General features: G+C 34.2%; 2 protein-coding genes across 2 annotated transcripts in view; one reads left to right on the top strand and one right to left on the bottom strand.

Annotated features, from left to right (window-relative positions):
* Positions 1 to 3,076, top strand: part of LOC145640304 (uncharacterized) — a 131,815-nt gene extending 128,739 nt beyond the window's left edge. Inside the window, 3 exon segments of the mRNA XM_081691604.1 lie at positions 124 to 252; positions 1,911 to 2,858; positions 2,946 to 3,076. Coding sequence (XP_081547730.1) covers positions 124 to 252; positions 1,911 to 2,858; positions 2,946 to 3,076 — 1,208 coding nt within the window.
* Positions 3,077 to 4,086: 1,010 nt separating this feature from the next.
* LOC145639058 (uncharacterized) lies at positions 4,087 to 9,283 on the bottom strand. The gene is made up of 3 exons (XM_081690176.1): positions 8,769 to 9,283; positions 4,679 to 4,939; positions 4,087 to 4,345 (listed from the first exon to the last, which is right to left on the bottom strand). The coding sequence occupies exons 1-3, from the start codon at positions 9,174 to 9,176 to the stop codon at positions 4,157 to 4,159; spliced, it is 858 nt and encodes a 285-aa protein (XP_081546302.1). The 5' UTR covers positions 9,177 to 9,283; the 3' UTR covers positions 4,087 to 4,156.
* Between the last annotated feature and the right edge of the window lie 5,318 nt (positions 9,284 to 14,601).

Genomic DNA, 14,601 nt, shown 5'->3' with positions numbered 1-14,601 from the left:
ATTAAGTAATTATCATTAAATCTTGTGCATGTCATTTAGTTAAATTGGTGAAGTTTTGAAGTTATACTTTGAAACAAAGTTAAGAGTTAATCAAACCTAGAATTTGATGTATAAATTTTGTAGGCGAATGGTGGAAGATGGATATACAAACACTCTATTATTCATTTCTCCAAAAAGGAGGAGATCCAAATGTTTCTGATGCTTACTTAATCAACGGTCATCCTGGTGATTCATATCCCTGCTCTAAACGAGGTAAATCTATCTTATTATTTTACATTTTGTGATCATGTTGATAATCTGATATCAATGCAATTAGACAAATACTATGTTACTTTAAGAATTATACTGCCTCCGTTTTTTATTAGTTGACACGATTGTAAGAAGTATAACTATTATAGAATAATATTGTATGACTACTAGAGGATAAAATTAGAACGGCTTATCTGAAATTGTCGTGGCGTGACAATAAATCACTGCCCTAAAGTCGAATTTGCCCCGTACAGTACACACGGACTCGTAGCAACCGACCTCCAGGGATACACGACTCCAACTCTACGGTGTACACGAAGAGCTAGATTGAGAACACTTTGAACATTGCCCAACAATTAGAGACCATAGTATTGTGTATCATTTTGGAGTAAAGAATAAGATGTAGTATGTGATTTTTTCTATGTCTGAATGAAATGGAGGATCATCAATTTATAGTGGAGCACTCCACCCCAAAGAAGCAACCCCTCACGATTATTATGCAATCACCCAAAATCAAGGAGTACCCTTAAAATGAGTGAACAAATCAATTGCTTATTATGAACCTAGACTACTCAATACTCACTGGAAAACATGCATACCCCAAAGTCAAAGAGTATCAAATTACCTCCCTTTAATTATGCATGTCTATCAATTATCTTCTAACTTTGTAGAGTATCAATAAGCTAGCAAACGGTTAGTGAGAAATTGGTGATAATCAAAGTCAACTGATTGATATTAATTAAGGCAATCAACCAAATTTGAGTTTTGATCTTTTGAAGCAAAATTGATGAACCTAGTCTTGGAGTTGTACTATAGGAATAAGAGAATAACTCCAACAACGATATATTCCTTTTAGGAAGTTTTTTTTAGTTGATGACACGTTTCTTTTTGGGTAAGTTATTTACCTTTCATTTACTAGCTACCTCACTTGCTTTATCATTCTCTCTCACTCTCTCTCATCTTGTTAATATATGTGCCTAAATCAAACACGTCAACTAAATAGAAACGGAAGAAGTAATTCATTTCAAGGGGATAAGATAGTCGATCTGTCATACTTCTTCCTTTCTTTTTTAGATACTATTCACACACTTAGCTTTACTTTTTTTTCTTTGTTTCAGACACTTTACTTAGCTAGGATGGCTAACGCGCATATAACTAACCATATCCAAAACGTTGGTTTGACTTTATGTCACACATGTAGCTAATGATAGCATTAATGAGTGAAAAATATGTAAACAAACATTTTTAGAGGTATTACTGTCCACACACTACTCTTAAAAATTAAAAACAAATAGGAGTCAATTTACATTATTGAGAGCAAATAAGTAAATAAACATTTTAATTAGAAGATATAATTGTTCAAACATTATTTATAAGAGTTAACTCAAACTTTTCAAAAGATGGGGATTGGCTTTTGTATTTAACTAAAGTAAAATATAGTCATGTGACATCTTCCTAGAATCGTCTCAATGTACAATTTTATCTGTCGCTACTATATGTAGACAAACATGATAAAAGAAGTGTACGTGTCGAGTAAAAAGAACGGAGAACGTAATTTTCATCCTCGCTGAAACATACATCTTGTGGATGTCATAAAACTTTTGATTGTCTTCTCATATGGTACTAATAACCAAAATTGTCATTCAAATTGGTGTATGCAGATATGTTCAATCTAAGGGTGGATCAAGGAAAAACTTATCTACTTCGAATTATCAATTCAGTGATGCAAAACATCATGTTCTTCGGAGTAGCTAACCATAATCTAACAGTCGTTGGATCCGATGGTAGCTATACAAAACCATTTACAAGCGATTATGTCACTATATCTCCTGGTCAAACCATAGATGTGCTCCTTGAGGCCAACCAGAACCCGAACCAATACTATATGGCTGCTAAGGCTTATGAACGCACACCAAATATACCATTTCCAAGAAACATAACCACCGGCATCATCCACTATAATGGAAAATACGATACAAAAAATACAACTCCATTGCCAAATCTACCAGTCCACAATAATACGGATGCATCCGTAAGTTTTACAAACTCGCTCAAGAGTTTAGCGAGTAAGGATCATCCTGTTAACGTCCCCTTAGACATTACCACTGAGTTGTTTTATACGTTGTCCATCAATACTTTCCCGTGTGAGATTGGGAATACATGTGAAGGACCGGGAAATACCCGTCTTGCTGCTACTGTTAACAATGTAACATTTGAAAGTCCAACCGTGGACTTACTTGAAGCATATTATCATATGATTAATGGACAATTCCAAACAAATTTTCCAAATAATCCGCCCTTGAAATTCAATTACACGGCACCTAACCTTCCATCAGAGTTCCGAAGTTCAGAGCGTGGTACAAAGGTGAAGGTATTGGAATATAATTCGACAGTGGAGCTTGTGTTCCAAGGGACGAATATACTCGGAGGAGGTGATCATCCTATGCATCTTCATGGTTATAGTTTTTACGTTGTTGGGTCGGGTTTAGGCAATTTTAACAAGGAAAAGGATCCTTTGAACTATAATCTTGTTGATCCACCTTACCAGAACACAATTGCAGTTCCTTATAACGGATGGACTGCAATCAGATTTAGAGCCGATAATCCAGGTACGTGTTCAATCACCTGATCATTGTATTGCTAATCTATTTATATGTACTAATTTAATCTTTCATACTCGTATATCAACAATGCAGGTGTTTGGTTCATGCATTGTCACTTGGATCGACACGCTTCATGGGGAATGGAGATGGCGTTCATCGTCAAGAATGGTAAAACAGCCGAATCGCATATGTTGCCTCCACCACCAGACATGCCTCGGTGTTGAACGTAACAGGACAAACATGCATTCATTTAAAAGCTTCATTTATATTCATTTAAATTTTGAAGGCGAGATTGTTTTGTTTTGGGATTTATTCTTTCTTTTCATTTATATATCGAAGTTTTCATTATATTTTACTCAACATAATAACAGAAGAACAATTACTTGTATTTGTTTTACTGTTTTTACACCTTTTAGGTACATATATGTATAAAGGTACAAGTTTTTTGAATAATAAAAGAAATATTACTTGTTTGGTTTCAAAATTTATGTACTCAAGTATGTGCTATAGAGTTAATTCCTCAATATGATAGTTAAATATGCAGATATCCCAATGGAAATCGAAAATTATATAAGCAGTTCCCCAGAAATTGATTGACAATTTTATTGGTTACATTTTGTTTTTAAGCACGCTAATTATCAATCAATTTTTAAAGTGTCAAAATTATTTATTTGTTCCTAAAGATAAAGTAAAAATATTTGTGTTCAAAGATGACAATGCCAAAGTTGACAATTTTTTTGAAAAGATAAAATATAATCAAATCAATTGATGATATGTAGAGTAACACATACGTCACCCGGCTTGAAACCTTTATCAACAAACCTATCTTTATAGTCAAAAACTCAAATCAAACAATAGTCCTTTCATGCCGTAAGTCGAATGTATTTTTCCACAGATAAATAGTGATTTTTTTTTTTTTACTTCAACCTCCAAATGAGAAGATAATTGCTCAAGATTAAGGCAGGGTCTAATATACAACTAGTCAAATACTATTTCATTCTATACAACTGAAATTTCGACGATTCTATTTACTAAAAATCAATAAAAAGAATCCAGCCAAAGTATTATGTCAGAATTGGAAAGAATTATGCATAGTCAAAACGACGAACTGTAGAATCACCTAGACTAACACCCATTGTATTATTAGTAGAAAAAAAATATATATATATATATAAACATATAATTTACATAATTAAAACATAGAAGAGAAGAGGGAGTTATTAAGAGATATATGTGATGAATTATAACTATATACTGACCATATGATTAAAAAAAATGTGTATGTTTTCACCAAAGCAATCTGCTTAATTGAAAGCATCAGTAACAGAATAAAGGAAATCTAAGAATCCAGTACCCTTGAGAAGGCCTTTACCAGTTAGAAGTTCAAAATCTAATAGTAATAGAAATCCGATGACAGCAGCCTTTCCATTAATCACTTCGTTCTTCCGTGTGAAACCAAATCCTCCTGAGCTTTCATCAACAAACATTTTTACCTGCATAGCGCATTGAATTATGCATCAGGATTCAGGATAAAGTAGGATATGATAAAATGAAAACCGCATGGAGCTTAATAAACAAGCGCCAACTAGAATCATCCTTCTGGATGATATACAACAGGAACGAGTTCCCAGCCTAATCTATACATGAGTCAAAAGATCTTGCATTTGACTAATATGGTCATATAAATATTTTTGTTATTCAAGAATGTTCATGAAGATACTGCACCAAGATAGTGAATTATATAAATAATCCTAGATCCTTAATTAGTGTCCTAATCTATCCATCTTTTCTGTATAGTTCGAAATATGTGGCAGTGCATAGTGTACCTCTTCCACGTTGACATCTGTAGCAGTTATACCAGGTTGAGCCTTTCCACTAAAGACGATCTCAGCAGAAGCATCCACATTTGAACTACCTCCCATGCTGATGTAGATATTTTGTTCATCAAATTTCACAGGATAGACGAACAATCCCCTCAAAGCAGGGGTGAGAACTCTCAGCACTGGGTTATTTGGATACCATTCCTTAATTTCTCCACTTCGAAGATCAAATGTACTGTCAGTTGTAGGGCAGATTATGCAGCCATCCTGACATAGAATGAGGGAAAAGGACAAGTAAAAGGTAAGATGGCTACAAATTAAATAAGCTACCAACACTCAACAGTTCAACACGCATGCAACTATCTGAGAAAGTGATTAGTGATTCAGCTACTACACTGGAATAATGAACATGTGAAAAGACTATCACTCAACCAAACTGTTCACTGCATGGTGATAAACTAGTTTTCTGGAGTATGAACTGACCTATAGCAAAAACCTAGCACGTTGCAGCAAGTCATAATTAAAACCTATATATCTCAAACTTTTCATTTTACCTTAAGTACTCATGTTCATGAGTAGGACAGTGCCCATGTCGGATATGGATACGTGAGTCTGAACAAGAAGAAGTGATACCAAAGCCTCAGAATAAGCTAGTTAGGCTAACAAATAATAGAACAGTAATATGCAAGTTTAGTGAGATCATTAGGTGGCAAGTATAATGAACTTGGATTTAGCAGTGCTGTATAACATGCTTCCCAGCTATTTTCTTGACATAGAGATAATCAGAAAGACATAGTTGAGTGGCCCGTACATGGAGCAATGGGTAAAACAGGAAAAAGGAGATCAGACAACACACATATCAAGTCTTCTTTCCAATTTGCAAATGCCATTATACGGCTTATTAGTTCAGTCTTTTCTGGCTAAAGGGGGATTAAAGCAAGAGATTCTCGAGTCTCCTTTTCTATTTGTTATAAAAATGGAGACACTATCTACATGTACGGATATTTTGGCAAGCAACACACATTTCATTTCTTTCATAAAAAGTGATATATTAGATCTGACCCATCTCAAGCCTCTGTAGATGATTTGCTATTGTTTGCTACAAAAAAGATTTTGCTTCAGGTAACTTTCTTGGAATTGAAGCTAACCTTGATAAAAATTGGCTATATTATTCAATGATTGATCAGTTGTTAGAGAGGCAGCCTTTTACACCAAACATTGAGAAGACTGTCTATGAAACTAGAACTTGTACTGCTAACAAACTATCCTAAATAAACAGGCTAGTCACAGTCACTCGTCCTCTTCAGTATTCCGAAATTCTGAAGCCAGCTCTAATTATGCTCATGTAATTACAGGAAAGCAAATCAACGTCTTTTTATAGAATGTTAAAAGTGATCAACAATGAGATTGTTGTTAATATTTGAAAAACTGCATCTACCTAAACTTGATGAAGATTGCAATGTTAAAACTATCTTGATTTAAATAAGGCTGCATTCTCTAAGCTAGTTTCGTCATTAACTGTTGCTCCATAGTCCATATTTATTATATCAAAAGAAAAATTACTCTCCTCCCAATTTGGGAATTCATCCAGGACAGCTAAAAATGGTAAGGTGTAGAGAAACTGTTGCAGTTGGTGGAGTTAGGCGCTCAATAAAATTCCAATGGTTTTCACATTGACAAGGTATGCAAAATGAACCAGCAACAGCAATTTTGTATCTAGCTTGTGTGGGGCTGAGCCAGAATTATTTCAACATCAAATTTTTTCATCAATTGATTCATGTCAGTAATATACCAAAATCCACTTATTCTGAGAGAAGAGCTCATATAGATTTCTCATCAGCTTCATGTTAAAGTTCTATATGTTTCAACACCAATCTTCAACTAGCCACCCAAGTCTCCATATGCATTCAATTTCAGCAACTTTCTACCAATATTCCAACTCAATAACAACCATAATTTTCAGAAATTAAAGGAATGCATAAATAGAATTACAGATTTAAATCAAGTCTAACTAGCTGCAATTACCAGCTCATTTGTCTATTCAAGTTTGTGTTCTAAATAGCTCTAAGCTTATACAGTCATTCTGTGACCAGTCACTGTAAAATGCTGAAACATCTACATGATCAATATTGTCCAGGCCTCGAGGGTTATATCTCTCGCATAAACACTATGAAGCTGTAAATATAATAAAACAACCATGTAGAATATTGCTTATAAATGTTTCAAGCAGTTACATGGTCTAAGCTTCCGCATTTTCCATTATTTGTCCTCATAATTTCTATAATTCCTTCAGATATATGCTGAAGGAATTATAATAAACACTGACAGATATATGCTGAAGCATAAGAAACAAAGTAGAAAGACAATCACAATTTTGAATTGATATAAAACTACCATAAGAGTCCATTGATTAAAGCTGAATTTGGACTAAGTAGATTTGCATTCACTGAAAATCAATGTTAATCGAGCTATCTATTCATTTCACTAAAGCACATGTCAATGGCGGACCTATTAAGCCCAAAGGAGCACCTGCATCCCATTTTGTGAAAAAAAAAAAAAAAAAAAAAGTCTTTAGGCCCAAGTTAGTTTTCAAAAATAAAAGCCCAAAAATTTAGAATTTCATACTAAATATCTTTATCTCATAAGCTGACAAACACATCTACTTCTTTACTTCCTATCTTCTGAAGATATGACAGTTATATATATTTATTTATTTATTTTATTTTATTAAAAATTTTGATCACTCACGTGAGGTGAGCAATTAGGGGAAAGAAATGAAATTCTTTTAATTTCACAAAACCTTTTTTTTACCACTTCCTAGTTTTCGCTCTCTAACTCAAAGTCTCAAACACCCATACAATTTTCTAATTTTTCTTTCCACCTCAAAGTCTGAAACAAAGAATTATCAAATATTCAAGTGTACCAACAAGTTTATTTGCTCGTCATCGAGTTGGTGATAATTCTTCTTGTGGCAACCGCAAATGTAGAAACTAGAAAGAGCTTTTTTATAAGTTACAAAATAATATAGATGATCATTTTTAAACGATTGTTTGGTTTCTTTCATAGAGACAAATATTGCGCTTCCAACAAATTAAAATCGACAAGAACAATTGTAATTTCTTTTAAATTATGTGTTGCTTTGTTTTCCCTTACAAATAATCCTGGATCTTTTTCATGAGTACAAACTCTATTATTTGTTTTGTGTTATTAAAAACAATTTGTAATTTTTGGTGATACGTCTTTGACAATGTATTACTTTGTACTCCGTACGTTGGGATGATTAAGTTGAAAGTTTATTTTGGACCCCATTTATAAATTTCTGGATCCGCCACTAGCACATGTGTACATACTTCGTAGACAGACACAGAGTTGGCACTTTGGTTAACAACAAGAAGAATATAAGTATGTACTTCCTCTGTTTTTTTAATAGTTGCAACACACACTTTTTTACGGTATTTAAGAAATATGGGGTTCACATGATATAATACACTTTAAAATGAGGTGTGTGGTTCTTAGGAGTATAATTTAGTGGGCCATGTGCTTTAAATAAGGGAAATAGTACATCTTTTTCCTAAAATAACTTTCCATTTATAGTGTGTTGCAAATATTGTGACATTTTCATTTTAGAGAAATGTTGCAAGTATTAAAAAAAAGGAGTAAGTATAACCAAACCTACGATTTAACAAAAGTACCCGACTTAAATCACATAAATGACAATGGTTACCGGATATTTTTCATCCACAGTCACATATACTTAGTGTTACATACACCAGGACCAACAGCATTGAATTTCCATAACACTCCATTCCTAAATCCTAATCATAAAAAAGCTTACTACTGGTAACAATGTTCTTCTTTTCGGAGTATTCTTTGAACAATCATCAGATTCCAAGGCGTACATGTAAGTGCATATCAATTACACAGGACACTACTAATTCTTCCTGTATCATTTAAACTTCCAATCCCATGAAAATCAATTACATAAGTACAAGCAAATAAGCAATGCATTACATAAAGAATTAATTAAATACAATCCAGTATTAATCAGAAAAATCTACAAACGTGCATAATTTAGAAGGGAAGGAATTTAACTCACTTGGGTAAGTTTGGCATTGAGCAAACCCTCACTGTAAGCACCTTCAGCAGGAGACCGGTTTTCGATAGCGAAAACCGAATCCTTGTACCACAAAAGCAAAATGGTCTCCCCATCTTGAATGATCACTCTCCTTTCTCCTCTAGGCAATGCGGACAGCGGCACCACCGGAACCCAATTCTTTCCACCACCGTCCGACGCGGGAGATTCTTCAGCCACGGATACTTCGGCCGCCTTGCATATGACAGATCTCTTGAAACTAGTCAACTTTCGGATAGAAATGGAGATTTTAGAGGCGGGGATGTGGGAATTTACGGTGGGGAAGTAGTTAGGGAGAGAGGGTTTTGAAGGGGAGGAGAGAGAAAGGAGAGTGGAGATAGATTTGAAGGGTGAAGTAGTGGTGGAAGCCATGGAAGTAGAGAGGAAGGTTGAAGGAGAAGTGAAAGAGAGGTTAGAAATGGAGGAGAAGGAAGAAGAAGAGGAGGGAAGTGAAATTTGGAAGACCCCATGTCCACAAGAAGTGGATAACAAAGGTTGGTTGATTTTGTAATTCGTATTTCATTACTAACCACAATTATATGCTTACTCACTTCTTAGTTCTTACTAATATAATTAGTGGTCGGCGCGGACATTTAAGTGTTACTTTGAGTATTTTATGGGTTTTTCTATACAGTGCCCCTAAAATATTGACTTTTCGATCACTTCAAAATAAATAAATTTAAAAAAAAAAAAAAAAAAAAAAAAAAAAAACCCAAAAACACCAAAACACCTCACTCTCCTCCATCACAAGTACCCACCACCGCACCTCCAGCCGTAGCACTGCCACACCGCCGCATTTTCGATCTAGCTGCACCGCCGCACCACAGTGGCTCGCCCCTCTCTCCTCGACCCACCACCGCATCATCCTCCTCCCTCCTTCTCTCTCATTTCTCCTTTTACTGCTCGATTTTTGACCATTTTTCGAAAAAATTTTGGGCGTAATTTGGACAATCTCGACCAATTAAACCATATTCGAGCAGATTTTCATTGGAAAAATCAATTAAAACAAGTTTTGTGTATTTAATCTCAATCTAATTGAACCAAAATTGATGATTTAACAATTTAAATCAAAATGGGGGAAAAAATTAGGAACTGGTGTCGTTTAATTGTTGCGGTGGTGCAGGACTGTTGCGGTGGTGCGATTGTGGTTGCGCTAATGTAAGGGTTGCTGGTGATTTGTGATTTTAGGGTCTGAGGTGAGAGGAGAAGCTGGTCGGTGGCGTTTGCTGGTTCGTGCGGCTGGTCTGTTTTGGTGTGGTGGAGTGCAGGGAGCAATTAGGAGTAGGAATGTGGGTTTTCCGGTGCGGGAGGGGATTGGGGTGGCTGGTATTCCAGCGGGCAGTAGGCGGTCGAGGAGAGAGGGGCGAGCCACTGTGGTGCAGCGGTGCAGCTGGATCGAAAGTGCGGTGTTGCGGCTGGAGGTTTAGTGGTGGTTGGTGAGTAGTTGTGACTTGTGAGGGAGGAGAGAAAGGTGGTTGGGTTTTTTTTTAATTATTTATTTTAAAGTTAACGAAAAGTTAACTTAAGTTAACGGAGGAATTAGGGTAGGGTTACATCGTAGACACTAAAAGTACCTTAGGGGTACAGCGTAGAATTTTGAAAATGGGTGGGCATAGTTTGGAAAAGTCAATATCTCAGGGGCACTGTATAGAAAAACTCGTATTTTATTACGGAAAATATAAGTTTACCTTTATATAAACAAAAATTGTTTATCTAGTGACATAACTGACATTTTTTTAAATAAATTAATAAAACACTCCAATTTGCATGATATTTTTTGTAAATAAGTCAATAGCATTTATTAAAATGTGTGTTGACTTATTTATAAAATTGACATGCTAACTGAGATGTTTAGTTGATTTATTTACGAAACTGCCACTAGATACATAATTTTTGTTTATCACGAAGATCAACTTGGGATCCCTCTTTTATTACTCCCTCTGTCCCCGATTGATAGTCACTTTTGAAGAAAAATCACGGGAATTAAGGAGAATTAAAGAAAGTACATGGAAAAGTAAAATTTACATTGGAAAGTTAAATTTGCACAAATATTTTTGCTAATGTTAGAGAATTTTGGTAAAAAAATAATATCAATGGTACTTGAAAAAAGCAAATATGACTAACATTTTGGGTGCCCAAAATTGGCATAAGTGACCATCAATCGGGGATAGAGAGAGATTATTATTATTATTATTATTATTATTATTATTATTATTATTATTATTATTATTATTATTATTATTATTATTATTATATTATTATATTATTATTATTATTATTATTATTATTATTATTATTATTATTATTATTATTACTATTATTATTATTATTATAGTATTATTATTATTATTATTATTATTATTATTATTAATATTATTATTATTATTATTATTATTATTATTATTATTATTATTATTATTATTATTATTATTATTATTATTATTATTATTATTATTAGGGAAATTCTCTTTGGTGAACTCCAACTTTTTCATTTTCTAAGGGGTAAACGTTCTTAAATTTTATTATCAATGGTAAACCTAAATTTTTATATTGAGTCAATTACAACATTAATGATGAATTTTAACTAGATATTTAACCATAGTTAGTTAGTTTTTTTTTTCATTTATTTTAGAAATATTTTTTTTATCAAACCTAAAAAAAAAAAAAAAAAAAAAAAAAGCAAACCCCACCCACAGCAGCCCCTCCCCCGTCAACCACCCTGCACTCCTCCTTAACCCCAACTTTGCCACCATGTCCCCTTTCCCCATTCCCGCTGCTCCACCCACCGACCACCATACCCTCTCCCCATTCCCGCTGCTCCACCCACCGACCACCATACCCTCTCGCTCCACCCCAATCCTCCCCAAAAATCGCCCACTCCCCTCCCCCAAAATACCCCTCCCTTGTTTTTCGCCCCCCCAAAACCACTATAACCCATTCGAAACCACTCATCCACCGTCGACCTCACTAACCACCCCGAAAACTGATCCCCTTCCCCGAAGACCCCCCTCCTCTGTTCTCCGACCCAAAACCCTAAATCCAACCCAAAAACACAAAAAAAACCCAAATTCGTTCATCCAAATCCAGAAATCGAATTCGGGTTTTTAATTGGGGTTTAAGGTTTTCGGGCCGCGCGAAAGAGAAGGGGACTCGTCGAGGAAGAGGGTCGTTTTTCGGGGTGGTTAGCAACGACGGTGGCTGAGGGTGGGGGGTGGTTAGCGAACGATGGTGGTTGAGGGTGTGGGGGATGTGTCGAGATGGAGGAAAGAGAGAAAGTGGGGCGGGGAGACTGGACGACGGTGGCTGAGGGTGTGGGGGAGGTTGAGTGTCGCCGGCCGAGGATAGGGGGAGCTTGGGCGTCGCCGTCAGGGGCTTGGCCGCCGGCTGGGGGAGGGGGGCTGCTGGTGGCTAGGCTGGGTGGGGGAGGGATATGGTTTTTTTTTTATATAAATATTTTATAATGAATTAACTATTCAAAAAATAATAAAACTAAATATAGTTAACGATTTTCATTAAAACAACTCTTATCAAGAGTAACAAAAAATTTAGGTTTACCATTGATAATAAAATTTAAGAATGTTTACCACTTAGAAAATGAAAAAATTGGAGTTTACCAAAGAGAATTTCCCTTATTATTATTATTAAAGATCTTGAAAGAATTTTTTTTTATTTCCAATAAATTATAAAAATAAATGACAATAATAAATAGTTTAAAATAATAATTCTTGTAAAAAAAGGGGGATACCCAGGTAATTCCCCATATAAACAAATAATTGTCTTTTCAAGTATCAGTGGAGGGGTACATGCGTCTTTTCATGTACTAGTTGAGGGGTACATGTGTAATTTCCTCACCAAACAGTAAAAGCAAAAGGCAAAAAGTAATTGGACAACTCACCAAAAGTACTGAATAAATGACCCTGCATTTTCAATATATTTACAAAAATGTCATCATATTAACAAAAATTCGTTTATCTAGCAAATTAACTTGTATTTTCCCTAAAAAAAATGAATAATTTTTTTATTTTATTTATATATTTATGTGCATGGATTGAACATGATTAGCTTTTAGCTTAGATGGTAATGAGTTGGTCTTTATTCAATGAGGTTTTGTGTTCAAACCTCATTGCCATTTTTTTTTACACCTCTTTTTCTTTTTTTTTTTAAAAAAAAACAACCTTTGCACCTTTATTTCTAATTGTTTATTTGTCATACTTCTTTCGCTTCACTACAATAGCAACACTTAGTTGACATTTAATACAAGGGGAGAGAGTGTGTAAAACATTAAAATAAAAAGTATTTTAAGTGTTAAAAGAAACATCGAGTAGGTTATGTAAGAGTAAAGTAGGTGTGAAAAATTGTAAAAGTTATTATAAACAAAGTATTCCAATTATTTTGATACATTGAAAATAAGCAAGTGTTGAGAGAAATGAAGAAAACACTAAATTAATTATTAGTCTATATAAATGGAAAAAGAATAACAAATTTAGGACAATTAGCTTAAAATAATCTCAACTATTAACAGTGTGTGCAAAATAATGCAACCTCAACTATTTGTTATTAGCAATACAACTTTTTGTACTATATGTGCAAAATGGTATGTTGGACACTGGATAAGGCAACTTGAGGAATATTTGGTTCATACCCATTACTATATTGTTTTTATCATTATTATTTTTAATATTAAATAATATATTTTTTTTCAAAGTACATTTTATGATAATAATTTCCTCAATGCTCCACCACTTTGTTAGACAAGTAAATTAATTTTATAAATAATTTTTTTCACTATCACACAAAAGTCAATAGAGTATTTAAATACATTATTATATTAATATAACTAGTATTAAAAATTATTTTTAAAACCCAAATTAACATAATAATTCCTATGTTTTTATACTTGCAACACCCTTTTTTGACATGCTATTTAAATATGTGATTAGACTGTGTAAGAGGACGAATTATAAGCTATAAAATTTAAATCGTAGCAATGCAACTTAACACTTTCTTTTATTGTTGGTAATATTTTGTTAATTAATTTGTCTAGCTGTTTATAAGGTTCTTCATCGGTCCAAGACTGGACCAACCCGGATTGGATCGAACACCGAAAATTAGAATTTTAAGAACCGAAGACCGGAACGAATAAGTTGGGACCGAACCGAAGGAATCGGTCCAAAACCCGGACCGGACTGCTTTGGACCTATTTAAGATTTTAAAAAAAAAAAGAATTCTAAATTTTTAATAAAGTTGTGCAAAACACGAAATAAGTAAAGGAAAAATTATATTTTAACATTTTTTTTGTATGTTTAGTAAAAAAAGCTTATAAAATTAAAGTTTTCTAAGTTTACTAACAATAATCTTAACCATTATTTAAGGTTTCAAGCATATTTTTTAATTAAAAAATCGGTCCAGTCCAAGACCGGTTTTTATAGGGTTGTGGATCGGACCGGACCAAAGACCGGGATAAATTTCAAGACCCGAAGACTGGACCGATTAATTCGGTTCGGGGTGGTCCGGTCCATTTTTCGGTTCGGACTGACTTATGAAACCCTCCTAGTTGTTTTATCTAGTCTGATATCTCCCTTAAAGTGTGTGCCAATGTAGTACGTTGTAACATGCAAGTAAATAAAAATGGGGGGAGTTATGTATTCTGAAAAAAAAAATTGATATTTGATATTAAAATGATGCAATATGATTATGGACGAAATATTACTCAAGGTACCTGACCTTCTCTAATGCCAAAATTTACCTTTCTATTGATTCCTGCGGATTGGATGAAAAAAGCGGAAACCAAACAACT

The sequence above is a fragment of the Chenopodium album genome, chromosome 7 (assembly GCF_948465745.1).
Source record: "Chenopodium album chromosome 7, dcCheAlbu1.1, whole genome shotgun sequence".
In the NCBI taxonomy this organism is placed as follows: Eukaryota; Viridiplantae; Streptophyta; class Magnoliopsida; order Caryophyllales; family Amaranthaceae; genus Chenopodium; species Chenopodium album.
The sequence above is the reverse complement of the archived record's forward strand: the minus strand, read 5'-3'. Positions and strand labels throughout refer to the sequence as shown.